Source organism: Natrix helvetica (assembly GCF_964273705.1).
Source record: "Natrix helvetica genome assembly, chromosome: 1".
Lineage (NCBI taxonomy): Eukaryota > Metazoa > Chordata > Lepidosauria > Squamata > Natricidae > Natrix > Natrix helvetica.
In genome coordinates, this window is record NC_138548.1 from 39,756,594 (window position 1) to 39,775,731 (window position 19,138).

The 19,138-nt window shown below is 41.0% G+C and overlaps 1 protein-coding gene across 1 annotated transcript; it reads left to right on the forward strand.

The window, feature by feature from the left end:
* Window positions 1-1,856: 1,856 nt before the first annotated feature.
* On the forward strand, window positions 1,857-9,159 carry HSP90AA1 (heat shock protein 90 alpha family class A member 1). Its single transcript, XM_081937070.1, has 11 exons — window positions 1,857-2,015; window positions 3,191-3,349; window positions 3,435-3,801; window positions 4,140-4,273; window positions 4,615-4,923; window positions 5,244-5,409; window positions 5,779-5,969; window positions 6,049-6,196; window positions 6,745-7,013; window positions 8,029-8,362; window positions 8,458-9,159. Exons 2-11 carry the CDS (start codon window positions 3,191-3,193, stop codon window positions 8,565-8,567), a joined length of 2,187 nt encoding a protein of 728 aa, XP_081793196.1. The 5' UTR covers window positions 1,857-2,015; the 3' UTR covers window positions 8,568-9,159.
* Window positions 9,160-19,138: the final 9,979 nt, after the last annotated feature.

Consider the following 19,138-nt stretch of genomic DNA (forward strand, 5'->3'; position numbering starts at 1 on the left):
GTCATGAAGTGTGGAATGCTTATCTCTCATAATGTCAAAAGGTGAAATTAAGTGACCCCATAGTAGGCATTAGGCATTCAGTGGCTGTCCTGTTGCCTTTAAAACTTGGGCACTAGAGAAGCATACAGCTGGAAAGAACCCAGTTCTTGAATTTGAGAAACAATATCTTTGCAAAGTGGCTTTCCCACCTGCATGCCTCCCAATACAAACCAGGAGTTCTTCAGGTAAAGCAAAAAGCATTTTATTAAGAGAGGTCAAGCTTTTATATAGCATACAGAAACAAATGATGCATATATGTGTGTATTTGTGCATTATTTTCAGGTAACAATGTGTCAAAGCAACAAATTAAATAACAAAAGACATTGATTAGATGAGAAAAAACAAACACCTTTAAAATATGTTGCATTTCCTCTTTTCCCATCCAAATGTGTTTCTTTAACACTTGCAACCCTAAGACTCCAGAATATATTCCCTATATAAATAGGTTAGTTTTTTTCGCATCAAAGGAAATGGTTTTGACTAATAAAATCGTGGTTTCCAAAACTTCAAAACAAAGCACAGATGCCTTGCTAAAAATGCTAATGTCACCTGAATTAAAAAGTTAACAATAAAGCCTTAAAGGCCAGATAAAAACTCCCACCATGCCAGGTTAAGAAAACTCTCTAGAGTAGCTTTTCTCAATCTGTTTCTCTGTCCCATTTGGACAAAACCATGCATTACAGGCAGTCCTCGACTTAGGACAATTGAACCCAGAATTTATGTTGCTAAGTGCGAAATTTGTTAAGTGAGCTTTGCCCAATTTTACAATTTTTCTTGCCACTTTGTTAAGTGAATCACTGTAGTTGTTAAATTAGTAACACCGTTGTTAAGCGAATCTGGCTTTCCCATTGACTTCTCTTGTCAGGTCACAAAAAGTGATCACATGATCCCAGGACACTGCAACTGTCATAAATATGAACCAGTTGTCAAGTATTTGTATGTAAATCACATGACTATGGGGATGCCGCAAAGGTTGTAAGTGTGAAAAATGGTCATTTTTTTCAGCACCATTGTAACTTTGAACGGTCACTAAATGAACTGCTGTAAGTCGAGGACTAATTGTTCTCTTTCCTAAGTAAATGATGGAAGTTTAGGGCAATCGATTTGGCTGGAGAAAGTCCCACTGAAGCCGCACACTTAAAAGAAAAAGGCTTATGTTCAAGTTGCATTCCATTGCTGGGAAAAACGCCACCACGCCTTCACAGTAGCTAATCTAGACAATTCTAGAGGGTTCTGAAGGGTGGGTGGGGAGAAGGAAACGTCAATCCTTTCCCGCCACTTCTAAGCAGGGAAGGTCATCTTGGGAAAAAGAAAGTTTCATCTTTCCTCCCCCGCCCACCAGCGTCCAAACTGGGGGTGGGGGGAGTGGGCGGGGCCAGCGAGATTGATCTGAGCAGCGGTGATGATGTCATTATGTTAGCTTGCCGAGTTTCCTTCCCCTAAGCCTCCCGCCTTGAATAGGCGCCAATGGCAAGGGAGCCGGCATAGAGAACGCAAGCGGTTAGCATTCACGCATGCGCTGTTTTTTTCCAAGCACCGCGAGGAAAAAAAACAAAGCACTCGCACGCCTAGATCGCGTGGTAGACCGGTGCATACTAAATCGTGAGGAGGAGAACGCTCCGGACTTTTGACTGTCCAGTATAGGGAGCGCAGGGTCTCTCGCGAATAAAGACTTAAGAAACTGAACTGACGTTGTACGTAAAGCTGTCACCGAGGCCCTTCCCCACCCACTCTTTCGTTTGGCCCCGCCCCCTTCTTTCGCAGGAGAAAGTTCGGAAGAAGGCCCGCCCTTCTCTCCGCCCCCCCCTCCTTTCTCTGTCAGTGAAGGTTCCCGATGGTTCTGGAAAAAGGCGGCGGCGCGAGTATATAAGGCGCGCGGGAGGCGGGGGCTCCGCGCAGTGCAGCTCTTGAAGAGTTAGGGAGGCGCGGATTCCTTCGGCGAACGGTCGTGCAGCTGGTGATTTAACACCGTTAAGGTGAGGACACGGTTGCTTGCAACGGAGATGGACGCCCAAGCCCAGGGCTTTCCCCTCCCCCTCATAAAGTAGAGCTGCCTTTCCCTCAAGAGGGCCGGGGTGAAAGACTAAGGGGCGGCGAGAGCCCCAAGGACGCCGGGTTTACTTTGGGTCCGACGGAGACCGAACAGCGAGACCTAAAAGGCCAGACGGAGCGGCCGGTTTGGCCCGCACGCCTCACGGTAGCGACGACGGGTTGGGGAGGATGGGAGAAGGAGCGAAGCGGTCGCTCTGCGGGAAAGACTTAAGTTACTTTAAAAAGAGGGGGGACACGGGCAAGAGGGGCGACCTTGCTGCTTTCCCCACAAGATTGGCTTTCAAAGGAAACGAAGGGGTCGGATGAACGAGGAGAAGCAATGTGAGACGGAGGAATGAATGGAAGAGCTTGCATGGCTGCCTGGGGGTGGATGGGGTGGGGAGGACGACGAATGTTCTCGGCCGGGAAAGGAGGCGGGAGGCCAGGAAAGCGGCTGTCGTGGGGAGAGGGGAGGCGGGCGCGAGAGGGGAGAGGAACCGCTCTCCTGAGTTTAGCGGCGCGCGACCGACCAACCTCTGCGTCGAGGAGAGAATTGGCTCCTGGCGGCGCGTGGGGGGGGGGAGGGAGAGGGAGGGGGAGGGAAGGAAGGGGGGGGGGCAAACGGATGTGTGGGAGCAAGAAGACTCTAGTAATTTCTAGAATTCTTACTCATTTGTCTCGGCCGCCGGCAGGTGGCGCAGAGGTTGGCTGTGGAATCCTCGAGGCTTCTGCCTGAGCGTTCAGCTTACTTTGTGGGTGGGCGAAACCAAGGGACCGGACATTTCCCTATAGTGACTGGCATGTAACAGTCTTTTTTCTCTCTCTCATATTTGTGCCATTTCCAGCGTACACACTCCCACCCTGCCAATAACTTATAAAATGAAACTTGCTCCATGTCTTCTCTGCCCAAATGTTTTGAGTTCAACAGCCATAAGCTTAATAGTATGCTCAACGCACATGCTTCATCTTTATCGAAGAGGGTACTGAAACTAGATTTTCCCCCATTGTTGAAACTATTTTAACTGCTTTTAAATCTGTATGAGAAATAATATATTTCAGTTATGCAATGCAATACGTTAATCTGTTAGAAATTCAATTTTCGCTTTCCTTTTTTTGACAGATGCCAGAGGAAGTACAGACACAGGATCAACCAATGGAGGAGGAGGTGGAGACCTTTGCCTTTCAGGCAGAAATTGCTCAATTAATGTCTCTGATTATCAATACCTTTTACTCCAACAAGGAAATTTTTCTCAGGGAGTTGATCTCTAATTCTTCTGATGTAAGTACAATTTCTAAGGTTCTAGAAAATAATTCCATTATTTATATTATTTTATTTTACTCAATTGGTATCTGATATTTTGCAGGCTCTTGACAAAATCCGGTATGAAAGTTTGACAGACCCAAGCAAATTGGATTCTGGAAAGGAGTTGAAAATAAGTCTTACTCCTAACAAACTTGACCGTACCCTAACCCTTGTGGATACTGGCATTGGGATGACCAAAGCTGACTTAATAAATAACCTGGGTACCATTGCCAAGTCTGGCACCAAGGCTTTTATGGAGGCCTTGCAGGCTGGAGCAGATATTTCTATGATTGGCCAATTTGGTGTTGGCTTCTATTCTGCATACTTGGTGGCTGAGAAAGTGACAGTGATTGCCAAACACAATGATGATGAACAGTATGCCTGGGAATCTTCAGCTGGTGGATCATTCACCGTCAGATTGGACAATGGTAAGAGTCCAATTACAATAAATGACTAATTTTTAAGGATTAATATTGGGGAAAATCCAAACTGCAACTGTCAGATCAGGATTGAAAGCAGTGAGAGAAGTAATGGGGAAATAAAATAATGTGTTACTAAATCCTATAATGTTTTAAGTCTAACAGGAAACCTTACTGTATATAACAAAAGACTAGTGCTATGAATAATGCAGCATTAAAGACCAGACATTTTTACCATAATCTAGATTAGTGTATGTCTTGAACCAGTAATGTTCATTTATTTTAATTGATCCCTTGTTTTATGGATCTTTTTATGCAACAGTAATTAAGAATAATTTATTTTACAGGTGAGCCTCTAGGTCGTGGTACAAAGGTTATTCTGCATCTAAAAGAAGACCAGACTGAATACTTGGAAGAAAGACGAATTAAGGAAATAGTCAAGAAACATTCCCAGTTCATTGGCTATCCAATAACACTTTTTGTGAGTAACTTGTTCTCAATAAAACAGTATCTGAATCTTTATATTTACCTAAATGAATTGCTCTGGTGATAATGATAATTTTACATTTAACTGCATAGCGGTCAATATACTTGGAGCAATTTGATAACTATGCTACATTTAGTTACATTAGCAATACTAGAAGCAAATTAAAATCATAATGTGATACAGTAAGCATTTAATATGAACAAAGGATTGTCTTGGAGATTATGCATAATTTTGCCTTGCTTATATTGATTAGTAGATAATCAATCTTTCAGAGAATTGTTTCTTCAATTTGCTCTATCAGGCTTACCTTTTTCTGTTTTATATGCTTAATGTAGGTAGAAAAGGAGCGTGACAAAGAGGTGAGTGATGATGAGGCAGAAGAAAAAGAGGAAGAGAAAGAAGAAAAAGAAGAAAAGCCTGAAGATAAACCAGAGATTGAAGATGTTGGTTCTGATGAGGAAGAAGAAAAGAAGGATGGAGACAAGAAAAAGAAGAAGAAAATCAAGGAGAAGTACATTGACCAAGAAGAGCTGAACAAGACCAAACCAATTTGGACCAGAAACCCAGATGATATTACTAATGAGGAATATGGTGAATTCTACAAGAGTCTGACTAATGACTGGGAAGATCACTTAGCAGTCAAAGTAAGAATATTTATTCTTTTGGGAATGGGTTATTTATTCTTTGCATGAATTTTAGGTGAAACTCAAACTGAAAAAACTGGTGATATATCAAAATATAAAGTGGCTTGTGTTTAAAATATATTGACCCTTTTTGTAAGTAAACACTTAAAAATAATATGGAAATAGTCCCCATTGTTTAAATTGTTTAAATTTAGGGGAACAATTGCCATCCGATACTATTACTGTAAAATTCAAATAATCTTTCCTTTGATATAAATTTTATTTTATAACTTTTATATTCTATGCCAGATTTTTGCTAATTAATTTCTTTAATGTTGCAGCACTTCTCTGTGGAAGGACAGCTTGAATTCAGAGCACTCTTGTTTGTCCCAAGGCGTGCACCTTTTGACTTATTTGAAAACAGAAAGAAAAAGAATAACATCAAGTTATATGTACGCAGAGTGTTTATCATGGATAATTGTGAAGAGTTAATCCCTGAATATTTGAGTAAGTAGTTCTTTATCTGTTAAAAGTTGCAGGTTGCTACAAGGTCGAAAATAGTTATTTTTTGTGCTTAAGGTAGTGGGCTGTCAGGTCATAGTTAATCTAGTTAAGTGCAGCAGCTATTTGAAAAAATCAGCACACATAAAACTTAAATTGAGTCAGTATTCTCTTTCTAGAAGGGGAAAGCATAACACTCTTGACAAGATAATGGAATGAAGGCAGGAAGTTTTCTGAAAGGGAAACTTGCATTTTATTATTATGGAAAACTTGTTCCAATTTAAGCTCATAAGTGAGTTTTTAAAGTTTACCTTACAAACTCTAATCCTAACCCTGAGAAATAAAAACATGGTTATAATTTCATCTTATTTACAGACTTCATGAGAGGTGTTGTTGATTCAGAAGACTTGCCTCTGAATATCTCACGTGAAATGCTTCAGCAGAGCAAAATCCTGAAAGTGATTCGAAAGAATTTGGTCAAGAAATGTTTAGAACTCTTCACTGAGCTGGCAGAAGATAAAGAAAATTACAAGAAGTTCTATGAGCAGTTTTCCAAAAATATTAAGGTTTGTTGGTTTGAAATATTTATTTCAATTTTGCCATAAATGTTTGCATGCAGCTTACAAAAATGGAACTTTCTTATAGCTTGGCATTCATGAAGATTCCCAAAACCGCAAGAAATTGTCAGAGTTATTAAGATACTACACTTCTGCCTCTGGGGATGAGATGGTATCACTAAAGGATTACTGCACTCGGATGAAGGAAAATCAGAAGCATGTGTACTACATTACTGGTGAGTACCTTCAGATCATCTGGTTTCTACTTCTGATTGTGGTTTAAATGGGATCATAATGTTTACAGTTTCATTTAGCAACTATTTGTCATTACGATGAAAAAATGTTTGCAAGTTTTTAAAGCAAAGGAAAGTTGAAGTAAGATCATGAACAGTCATGCTTAGCAACTACTTCGCTTATGATTGCTAAATGAGGAATAGCAATGGAACTTAGGCTTATATACTGCTTTATAGCCCTCTCTAAGTGGTTTACAGAGTTGGCATATTGCCGCCAACATTCTAGGTCCTCATTTTACCCACTTCAAGGATGGAAGGCTGAGTCAATCTTGAACTGGTGAGAATCAAACTCCTGACAGTGAGCAGAGTTAACCTGCGGTACTGCATTCTAACCACTGCACTGCCACAGCTCTTTGTAGAGCTTTATTCTTGATTGTGTCTCCACTTAAGTTACCATGGTTATAGTTGTTGGGCAGATTCACATTAAAAGTTGATAACATAAATTGGTTAAAATTCTGTTGAACTTTGCTGAAGGTACATTTTTCTTTTAGGTGAAACAAAAGATCAGGTGGCTAATTCTGCATTTGTGGAGCGACTTCGTAAACATGGCTTGGAAGTAATCTATATGATTGAACCTATTGATGAATATTGTGTACAACAGTTGAAAGAATTTGAGGGGAAGACTTTGGTGTCAGTAACAAAAGAAGGTCTGGAGCTTCCTGAAGACGAAGAAGAGAAAAAGAAACAGGAGGAGAAGAAAGCCAAGTTTGAAAGTCTCTGCAAGATCATGAAAGATATACTTGAAAAGAAAGTAGAGAAGGTATGCATATTTAAGCCCCCCCCCCCCCTCCCTAGCAAATAGAAGTTTTTGCTGACAGCCCTATAAATGCTATACCGGTTAGTCAAGTAGCAACTGGGTTTTTCAAAATTGAAGTACCGTATTTTTCAGAGTATAAGATGCCCCTTTTTTCTTCCAAAAGGTGCCCCCCCTCCCCCAGTGCCCAGCAGCACTCTATAAGCCTCCATAAGACACTGCATGCAGTTTTTTTGACAGAAAATGGGCCCGTTTTCATGACAATCGGGCCATTTTCTGCTCCTTTTTGGCCCCTCCACTCCCCAGTAGCACTCTGCAAGCCCCCCCCCCCCCCAAGGCTATTCATGCCTTTTATTTGGAAAAAACGGGCCGTTTTGGGGAGGTATGCATAGTGCAACCCCCCCCCCTTTTTTTTTTTTTGAAAGCTCTTTAACTGATTGATGAGAATTACATTGATCAAGTGCTGTGCCAGCAGTAACTTCTCTAGCACATGGATAAATACACCTGGAAACATCTACCTACCTACCTACTCTCCCTCTCTCTACCTACCTATGTACTGTATTTCTCTATTTCTCTCTATCCCTCTACTTACCTAACCTCACTCTCTCACCCTATCTACCTTCTCTATTTCTCTCTCTATTTCTCTCTATCCCTTTACCTACCTACCTACCCTCTTTCATAACCTACCTACTGTATTTCTCCCTCCCTCTCTATCCCTCTATCTACCTACCTACCTACTCTTTCCCTACCTATCTACTATATTTCTCTCTCTCCCTACCTACCTACTGTATTTATCTATCTCTATTTCTTTCTCTCTCTATATATATATATCCCTTTATCTACCTAACTTCTCTCCCTCTATATAACTACCTACTTTTTAAAAAAATTGCTTCTTCAAAACCCTGGTGCATCTTATACTCTGAAAAATACGGTAGGTTTTTTAAAAAAAGGAAATGAAATAATTGTAGCTTTCTATAGTGATTGGGTTTTTCTCTGATTTAAATACTCTTAATTCTTGTAGGTTGTAGTTTCCAACCGACTGGTTACTTCTCCATGCTGCATTGTAACCAGTACATATGGCTGGACTGCAAACATGGAGAGGATCATGAAAGCCCAGGCTCTCAGGGACAACTCCACAATGGGTTACATGGCTGCAAAGAAACATTTGGAGATAAATCCTGACCACTCTATCATTGAAACACTGAGACAGAAGGCAGAAGCAGACAAGAATGACAAGTCGGTGAAGGATCTGGTCATTCTTCTGTACGAGACTGCACTTTTGTCTTCCGGCTTCAGTCTAGAGGACCCACAGACACATGCCAACCGTATCTATAGAATGATAAAACTTGGTTTGGGTAAGTTAAGTTTTAATTAGGATGTGTTTTCTTATTAGAAGAATGCTGGGAGATACTTCTATGGGGAAAGTAATAATTGTGTTCACTTTATACAGGCATAGATGAAGATGATGCTACTACAGAGGAAACAACCCCAGCAGTTACCGAAGAGATGCCACCACTGGAAGGAGATGATGACACTTCACGTATGGAAGAAGTGGATTAAATACCCATTTATCTGAAAGAAATGTGGATAGTCCCTTTGCCCTTGGCTTTGAATAAGTTATGTTTTGTATATTATGAATGTTAACCTGCTGAAAAATTCATGACACTTGTCTGCATTCCCTCTTTATATTTATTTTTTGAAGATGTTATTCTTTTATTTTTGTTACATTTGCTTTTTTAGGTAATGTGGGATGCCATTGAGGGAATGTCCTTTCTTGATATATAACCCTGTACATTGGCAAATAAATATTATTTGGGTAGTTTATGGCAGGATTTTGTGCTGGTGGACAGAAAAGGGAGTAAGTGGGAAATCCAGCTCTGCAAATGTTATGGTTAAGTCTCTGAAGTTACACAATTGAACACCTGTATCAGACAGTACCTGGTAACTAGGTATTTGGAACTGAATATTGTGGAATATTTAACATCAGAATTCCAACCTGTTGATGTTTAGTTTTTTATACTGTAAAAAAAAAGATTCTAAATTCCACACTTAACATAGAATAGAATCTACTGTAAATCTATTGTGTCTAATGCAGTTTTGCATGTATGGTTCTACTCTGGAACTATCTAGAAATAAAAATGTTCAAAATGAACTTGAGACAAATGACTATTATTTATGTATTTAATAACTAGTGGTTTTTTTATTGGGGCTAACTAACTGCATCACATTTAAAATAAGAGTAGAAGATAATAACTTGTACAGGAATCTTCAGAATTTGCTTCCTAAAAAAGTCTGGAAAATATTCTAAAAATACTTCTGGTACCTCAAAACAGACACAGGCAGTATGGTAAATCCACATTGGTTTTATTTAAGAAAAACTGAGTTGGAAGGCACCTTGAAGGTCTTCTAATCCAACCTGCTTAAGCAGGAGATCCCAATACCATTTCAGACAAATTGCTGTCCAGTCTCTTCAAAACCTCCAGTGATTTAGTACCCACAACTTCTGAAAGTAAGCTGTTCCACTGATTAATTGTTCTGTCAGGAAAATATTTAATTCTTGGGTGCTTCTCTCCTTGATTAGTTTCCATCCATTGCCTTCAGTTGCTTTGGAGAAGAGGTTCTTTGTGGCAACCCCTTAGATTTTGGAACACTGCTAGTTTTTCTTTTCAGAAGGCTTGGCATATCCAATTCCTGCAACCATTCTTCATATGTTTTAGCCACCAGTCCCCTTACTGTTGTTCTTTGCACTCTTTCAGCGTTTCAACATCTTTTTTAAATTGGCAACCAAAGTGACAACCAAAACTAGATTCATTATTTCAAGTGTGGTCTTAACCAAGGCATTACAAAGTTCTAATAATTCAATGGTCTTAAGTTATTCTTTATTGATCCATGTAAGAACTATTGTATGATAGGGATAGCTATAATCTAAAGGGTACAGGTGAGGATCTGATCACAATAGGAAAGTATGGTATTTGGGAAGTGGGTGGGTTCAAAATGCTTAGATATGTAGAACAAACCTGATTCCCTTTCACCACCACCTTTTTTCTTTGGTCCTGGACTCAAATCAGAATTCAACCTTGCAGTAGCCAGTATGAATAAGTTGCTGTGCTTTATTTTCCAAAATAAAATTAAATTTTATTTAGATTTATAGATTCACTATAAGGTACTAACAGATTCCTGACTTCTTTTTTTGCCATCACAGATTAATAACAGCTCTTCTAAAATGTGTTTCATGTAGTTCATGTACCTACTGTACAAAATTTGGCAAAGTAGTCAACAGAACTGGTTACTGGCAGGACCTGAATCCCTTTCTGTTTACATGAAAGCTGGTAGCGCTAGGACATCTGCTGGCTACGCATGATGACAGTATTTTACTACTGTAGAATTTTTAACAAGGTTTAGCATGAAAAATAAATGAAACTGAGGAAAAGTAAGATAGATAAAATGTTATAGCAGTTTACATATTTCACCCCCAGCAGGCCTACATCACAATTCATTTCCCATATTAAACCCTTTTCAGTTTTAAATTCCAGATATCAAGCCATTTTTACCAATTTCAGTAAATAAAGTTACATAAAGGTAACACAGTTATATTCGTGATCAAATATCCAATTTTGTTTTTGCTAGTTTCATCGTTATAGTCCAATTCATTGTGGATAATAAAGCTGTTTTTCCAGCTTCATACAAAAAGCTTTGCTTTTCCAAATCCAATCTTATGCATCTTTTCTAATTGGCTATAAATCCTAATAGAAAAAAATAACATGGTTTCATTTAAATTCTTTGCATCATGTGCATTTATCTTTTGCTTTTTCACAAATCTACCACGTCAAGTCCTTTCATGCAATCCACTTTTCTGGCAGCTAAAATGTGAAATAGTTTAAACCAAGCCAATCCCTGACCAGAAATCAAATATATATTATTAAATAATGTTCAATATTAACATTTCATTGAGCTCCTAATGAGAACTTTTTCCTACATTGCTTCATTGCTAGATGACAGGAATTTACAACTGTATAAATCACTTCTGGGATTCTTCCAGTAAACTGCTCAAAGCTATCAAAGTGATACTTTAACTGAGGATAAAGTTAAATAAAACATCAGAATAAATCTTACATTATGAAATGGATGTCTTCTGAATAGTGTCTTCTAAAATGGCTGAAGTGCAGATATAATAGTGAAAATTGTTAGTACGTCTTGACCAGAAAGCTAAGGAATTTGGCTCAGTTTAAGAATATGCAGCATGTATTATTTTTACATTTCTATTGTCAATTATACATTTCCCTTAGTCAAGTGATTAGGGAAAGTGGGAAATACTGTACTCAGAGGCCATAATTATAACTCGTTGCACTGATCCATGCTTCATATTTTTGTTAGTAGTTTTCAAATCTTTCAAAATACTGATAGTCTTATGAGGGTACCTTCATATTGATGAGTGATGTCATAATAGAGAATATTCCATAGCATATGCTGTTATAGCAACAACTATAACATGGCATGGAATGATTGTCTTGATGTTAGATACCTCGCTTGCATTTAGATGTCTGATTGTCTTGAAAGTTAGATACACTGGCTTACATTTGGAGTGTAATAAAGTTAACTGAAAGGTAGGCTCATTCTAGTTGGAATGCTTCTGATATGAATACATTAGTTTACCATTAGATAGATATGAGTTAGGTTAACTCATTATCTGGGAGACAATTCGATTTATTCTCTGCAAAAAAAAATGAGTTAGTGTAAACTAGGTGTTACTCTTAATAGCCACCTTTTTCACAAAAGTTTTGGGAGAGCATAAAGTGAAGTATAGCAGCCGCAGCAGGAAATGGCTGGTAGGCCCTAAACTGGTTGTGTTTTGTAATTGTATAGAGGGGGTAAAAGCAGAAAAGCTTTTCCTCTACAGCTTTCATGGCGCCTGATCATACTGGGGGAAAGAAAGTAACTGACAACAGGGGTATTGTGAGAATGACAAGAAAAATAAGTTGGAGCAGAATTGCAGATGGAGGGAAAGACAAGCACTTTTGGGCAGACTCTGTACTGAGTCACAATATGTGGGAGTAACATTAAAACCCCTTTCAGGTGTTTGGCTTCTCCAAACCCCTCTTCAAGGTAAGAAAGGCACAAGTAGACTTTGGATATGGGAATCTGGTAGAAGGTCATCCTTCAGCAAGAATTTTTTTCCCTCCCTAATTTTGTTTAGTCTTCAACTCCAATGGATTTTACCAAGTTTCCAGACTGCATGGAGGGACTTGGAGACAGATTCATGGTAAACAGTTTATTTTCCTGTCCTTAAATTTTCCCCTTAAGTATTAATATATTTGGTAATATATGAAACAAGATGCTGTGAAAAACAAAAACAACAATAACAACCAATGACATATATCAAATTCAAGGTTTATCAGGATACCGGGCATAAAATTTCCGTAAAAGTCTGGGAGCCCTAACATCGGATTTGTTTACCCATTCAGCCTGGGAAGGGGGAAAATGTTTCCAGGACACCAAATATTGGATGCGTCCTCTGTTTCCTGGAATAATTTCTTTAACTTCAAAATGTTGCTCTCCGTCAATCAGGAGGAGAATGGGGTGAGGGTTGGAGTGGATGCATGGCAGAAGTGTGTTCCGGTTTCAATAAGTTTACATGAAACACAGGATAAATCCTTCTAAGGGCCTTTAGCAATTCCAATTTCACTGATACAGGATTTATAAGTTTGACAATGGGAAACGGACCCACATATTTCAAATCCCATTTTTTTTATTTATGGGTGGTTTGCAGAAACATGGTGGACAACAATACCCTATCCTCAACCTGGTACTCTTTTGGCCTGGCCCTTTTTTTGTCAGCTGGTTTTTTGTCTGCTTGGTGAGCCGCATCTAAGGCCTTATGGGTCATCAGCCAAAACTGTTGAAGTTGATCACTCCACTCAGACAAGGACAAAATCTGCGGCTTCTCTTGAGGCAATTCAGGAATGGGCACAAAATCCTGACCAAACACAACTTTAAAAGGGGTTATTCCAGTACTGCTATGTACTGAATTATTGTACCCCACCTCTGCATGTGGCAAAAGGTCAGCCCAATTATCCTGTTGATAATTGACATAACATCTAAGGTACTGCTCCAGAACCGAGTTAGTCCTTTCACAAGTCTCATTAGTCTGCGGATGGTGGGTGAAGCTTAGTCCCTGGGCACAGCCTATTAATTTCAGGAACTCTTTCCAAAGGAGGGAAGTGAATTGGACCCCTCTGTCTGAAATAATACATTCAGGAACTCCATGAACCTATACACATGTAAAATAAACAATTTAGCCAATGACTTTGCTGGTGGGATCTTAGAACAAGATACAAAGTGGACCTGTTTGGAGAACAGATCGGTGATCACCCAAATAACGGTATTTCCAAGACTTTCTGGTAGCTCGACAATAAAATCCATCGATATTTCTTTCCACAGTGCCCCAGGTCGGGCAACACTCTGAAGGAGTCCTTGAGGTTTTCCTGGTGGTCTCTTTGCGGCTGCACAAACTGGGCAGCTGGCTATATAGGATTCAATGTCTTTTTTCAGGGAAGGCCACCAAAACTGCCTCTTAATCAAATGCAAAGTTTTCACAAATCCAAAATGACCCGCCATCCTCGAGACATGGGCTCGTTGAAGGACAACAGTTTTTAGGCTGGCAGGAACATACAGCTTAACTCCTATCCAAACCAAGCCATCTTTCATGGTGCACTCGCCAGAATGTTCTTTGAACCAGTCATCAGATGCGAGACCTTCCTTAAGTTTGTGCATCAAGTCCACGGTTACATCTAAATCTACTGCCCCCTGGCTCCTGGTGACCATTGGGGCAGCCGCTTTGCCTTCCAAAGCCATAGTAACACTTCTCACTTTGGAAACGTCCTATGGGAAATCCTCACCATACTTTTGCATGTAATCCCAAACTTGCACTAAAAAAAACCCAGTTCTTTGGGATCTCCTCTGAACTTCCCTCCAAGAGGAGGAACCTTTGTAATTCGTTGCCTTGGGGGGTTTATCCCCCTTCTTGGGGAAGCTTGAACTGCTGCTGCTGGGCCCCTCCTCTGGTAGCCATTCCCAGGGACGGTTCAGGGCTAGCCAGGTCTTCTGTTTACCCCTCTGCCGGCTCTGCTAATCCACTCTCCCTTTCAGTGAGACTCACATGGTAGCGTCGTTGCTCCCAAGCCTCCTGAAGAAGGTGTAAAGCATGAGTCATCATGAGGTCCTCTCTTTCAGCTGCTTGCCAGTCAACCTCTGATTTTCGGCTGGTTGTGACCCTTGCCATCGTCTTCTCCTGCTCACTGCAGGGGTTAGACATTTGAGTGCTTCCCCCACGGAAGCTTTTAACTCTGGGATGGCTGTGAGGTGAGATCTTGCTTAATGTCAGGCATGCCTCCTTCAGTATCCAAGACAGAAAAACCTTAACTCCATTTGAATAGAAATAAAGTACTTTTGCTAAATATGAATTGAAAGGAGCGAAAAGGAAAGCAAGATCTGAGCCAAAAAGGCACAAACAAGTACATATCAAATGATTACCCAGCCCCCTCCCTCCAATTACCCCAGCCCAGTGTCCAATCTGCTGGGCTGGGGTAATTGGAGGGATTACCTAAGGTGTCATGTGGAGTGCATCTTCAAAAGGCCTCATCAGGTTGGTATGCGAGACAGTTGGCCTTGACCAAGTCCAAACATCAGCCATCAGCATGCGCAGAAGATAGTGAGAACAAAATTCCCTTCTAACTCCTCCAGTACCACACAATTCCCTTACCAAATGCCATGCCCCACCCTCCCCGTTTCTATGGCAGCCGATAGCAAGCAAGCAAACAGATGCTGACAGTAGAACTGGCTACCAACAGCTATAGAAAGTATACACCTTTTTCCAGCTTTATAGTGCAGATAAAATGAACAGATTGTAATTGTCCAATTTTGTCATCCTGACCATGGTTATGGTGTCCGAAATTGATGGGAACTGGACTCCAATAGTATGATGGACCTCTCCTGAACCAAGATAAAAAAACATGGGTAACATTAAGACATCATAATACATTTAAAACAGAGTATAGAAATTCATGGAAAAGAACTCCGTCAACCACTATGGTATTTCTAAGTAGTATATATTTTGGGAGATCATCTTCATAATACCAAGTTGTGGAAATATTTTTTTAAAAATCTGTTACCTTCCTGTAATAAAAAGTAATGACAGTTTTGCACTGTTAGAAATATATTGTAATAAAACTATTTTTTTTTTAAAAAAAAAACAGTATTTGGTAAAATGACATTTTTAAAGGATGGTTTACAGTAGTCAGACACTTCAGTCTTAGTAAAGTTGTTCATTATTAGCCATTAACCAAGTTGTTGGTTCTTTTCTCCAAATTAGAAATGTACAGTGGAATCTAGGACAAGACCAAACTGGGAAGGCAACTTTAAGGTGAAGAATGTTGCTTCTATCTACAACTTTTCCGGGCCCTGAAGGCTGGAGGAAGGAGGGGGGAAAGCCTTTGCTTTTGAAAGTGCTGCAGTGAGATTTTCAAAGGCACCCAATATTAATCTAATCTAAAGGCGGTAAAGCCTCCTTTATATATATATAAATATATAATATATATATCTGCCTATTCGCCCATGGCGACTCAAAGCGTCTTACAAAATATAAACTCTCATTTAAAACAATAAAACTAATAAAAAGAATCAAATAAATTAATAATTTGATATGATTTGATTTGATTTGATTTGATATGATATGATATATATTATAATATAATATATTAATATAATATAATATAATATAATATAATATAATATAATATAATATAATATAATATAATATAATATAATATAATATAATATAATATAATATAATATAATATAATATAATATAATATAATATAATTAATATAATATAATATAATATAATAATATATGTAATGTAATGTAATGTAATATAATATAATATAATATAATATAATATAATAATATAATATAATATAATATAATATAATATAATATAATATAATATAATATAATATAATATAATATAATATAATATAATAATATAATATAATATAATATAATATAATATAATATAATATAATATAATATAACTCCCATCCTCCACTCCCCACCCATGTGACAGCAGATCATACAAGCCATTTAATGGGCTCCATCCCGCTCTTTGTTCCCCAGGCCTGCTGGCAGAACCAAGACTTCAATGCCTTCTGGAAGAGTATTAGAGTGGGGGCCATTCTAATCTCTGAGGGAATGATGTTCCAGAGAGAGGGAGCCACCATGGAGAAGGCCCTTCTTCTGGGTACCACCTGGTGTATCTCCCTAGGCCTAGGGCAGTGCTTCTCAATTATTTTCTGTCATGCCCCCCCTAGGAAGAAGAAAACATTTCGCGCCCCCCCCCCTGCGCGACTGTAAATAGTATCATTTGTCTATAAAATTGTTATAAGTACACCTCTGCATAACATAGCACACCGGTCTTTCCTCGTCTCCCACCGTAGTCACATGCTTTCTTTCCTCTTTCCCTCTTACTTGTCTATCCTTCCTTCCACCCTCCCTTCCTTCCTGCCTCCCTTCCAGTTCCCTCCTTCCTCTTTCCCCCTGCCTGCCTGCCTTCTTTCCCTCCTGCTTATCTATGCTTTCTTCCTTCCTTGCACCTCCCTCCCTTCTGCCTGCCTGCCTTCTTTCCTCTTTCCCTATCCTCCTATCCTTCCTTTCTCCCTCCCTCCTTCCCTGCCTCCCTTCCAGTTCCCTCCTTCCTCTTTCCTCCTGCCTGCCTGCCTTCTTTCCCTCCTGCTTATCTATGCTTCCTTCCTTCCTTGCACCTCCCTCCCTTCTGCCTGCCTGCCTTCTTTCCTCTTTCCCTATCCTCCTATCCTTCCTTTCTCCCTCCCTCCTTCCCTGCCTCCCTTCCAGTTCCCTCCTTCCTCTTTCCTCCTGCCTGCCTGCCTTCTTTCCCTCCTGCTTATCTATGCTTCCTTCCTTCCTTGCACCTCCCTCCCTTCTGCCTGCCTGCCTTCTTTCCTCTTTCCCTATCCTCCTATCCTTCCTTTCTCCCTCCCTCCTTCCCTGCCTCCCTTCCAGTTCCATTCTTCCCTCCTTCCTTCTGCCTCCTTCCTGCCTGCTTGCCTTCTTTCCTCTTTCCCTCCGGCGTGTCTGCTTTTCTTTCCTTCCTTCCACCTCCCTTCTGCCCTTCTTCCCTCCCTCCCTGCCAGCAGCTCCTCCAGCATCCCAGCTGGAAGCAGCAGCACAACAGTCGCCGTTACCAGGGGCGAAGGGGTGGCGGTGGCAAGATCGGGCGACCGCCGCCCCTTTGTCCCTTCCCCAACAGCGGCTGTTGCGCTTCCACTTCCAGACGGAATGCTGGCGGTGGAGCTGCTGGCGGGGAGGCGAGCTACGCGGTGGCGAAGACGGGCGGTCCCATGCTTCCCTCCCTCCCACCCCCGCCCGAGCAGGCTTCTTGCACAGCTCCAGCCCGCGGCTCCAATGAAAATCCACAGTCCGAAGTGCTGCCACTTCCAGGCGGGATATATTATGCCTCGCCCACGCCTTCGCTGCCGTTGCACCCAGATGGAAAGGGAGCCTTCGCGCCCCCCTTTACAGAGCCTCGCGCCCCCCCCAGGGGGGCACGCCCCACTATTTGAGAACCGCTGGCCTAGGGGATGGAAACCGCAGCATTCCCTGGCTTCCCGCTCTGATGGGTCAGGTAGCTGTGACCGGCAAGAGGCGGTCCTTCAGATAACCTGGTCCCAAGCCATGAAGGGCTTTAAAGGTGACAAACAGGGCCTTGAATTGCATCTGGAAGCAAATTAGCAGCCAATGCAGCTCCCGCAGGAGAGGTGATAGATGTGCACACCAGGGTCTGCACAAAACCATGCAGGCCACTGAATTTGAAGTGGGGAAAAAGCACATTTGAGATGTCTTGATGGGTTCTGTATTCTTTTGGAAAAACAAGGAAAGAATGGATCCATTTCAGCTCAGTAGTTCTATTTTTTGTATGGTACTTTTTCAAGCAATTCATGTAACAGTATATTATTGGAAGGTTCCAAATTAATTTTAGGCAGGAACAGATCCCAGTTTTAAAAATACCTCTTAAATATTCTTGTGAGTTTTATGAACTAATTTTGTGTGGAACAGGATATGCTGTATATACCTCCAGATGGACTCCAAGAAAAAACAGGTCATGTGGCGCATGAAGTAGGTTTGTATATTTTTCAGCTTTATTATATAATATTTCAATCACTCTCAATTCTATAATTGGACCAAGACTTGCATGGAGCTTAGAGCCTTGTAATGTAATCATAGGATGTGTTTGAAACAGTGCATGAGATGAGTAACCAGGCACTGGTCTTTCTTAACGTGAGAAATTAGGGCCTGCATGCTTGTGCATGGGATCTCCCACACATGTGCATGGGACCCCATACATGCATGCGCAATCATGTGCGTGGGATCCCTGCACATTCACATGGGACCTCTGTTCATGCATTCCCCCTATGCCTCCTGCCCAACGCACACGCTTGCGGGCCCTGCACATGCCCCCTGCCCCTTGCACAAGTGGACACTTCTCCTGCATGGCCCCCCGCACCCCCCGCATGCACAGCAGAGAGCTGAAAACCAGCTGGCCGGCAGGAGGTGCGCACACATGCGCAGTGGAACTGAGCCAGGAGTGGGTTCCTGCCAGTTCTAACCTCTTCTATAGAAGAGGTTCCACAAATCTACAGTGCTGTTTAGAACCGGTTCCAGCTCCCTCCCCCCCTTCCCGTCCGCACATCATCAAGATGAAGAGCGAGAGGAGGAATTCTGGGAATTGAAGTCCACAAGTCTTAAAGCTGTCAAGTTTGAACACCCCTGGGGTTTTTTTTCTAAAGGGTTAGGGGTGCAAGGGTTTTGTAACTTGACAGCTTTAAGACTTGCACACTTCAATGCCAGAGTTCCTGAGCCAACATTTTGGTTGCTAAGCAAGAGCGTTGTTAAGTGAGTTTCACCACATTTTACAAGTTGGCCACGCCCACCCAGTCACATGGCTGCCAACCCACTCCCACCTGGTCACATGGCTGGCAAGCCACTCCCACAAAGCAGGCCACACCTACAGAAGAGGTTCTAAAAAAATTTGAAACCCACCACTGAGCTGAGCTGGGGCG

Bases quoted from the DNA above. Each gene is read 5' to 3' on its own strand.
- HSP90AA1 (XM_081937070.1), top strand. From the start codon at position 3,191: ATGCCAGAGGAAGTACAGACACAGGATCAACCAATGGAGGAGGAGGTG. The intron at 4,924-5,243 runs GTAAGAATATTT...TTAATGTTGCAG, and splicing joins AAGATCACTTAGCAGTCAAA to CACTTCTCTGTGGAAGGACA. The intron at 5,970-6,048 runs GTTTGTTGGTTT...ACTTTCTTATAG, and splicing joins AGTTTTCCAAAAATATTAAG to CTTGGCATTCATGAAGATTC.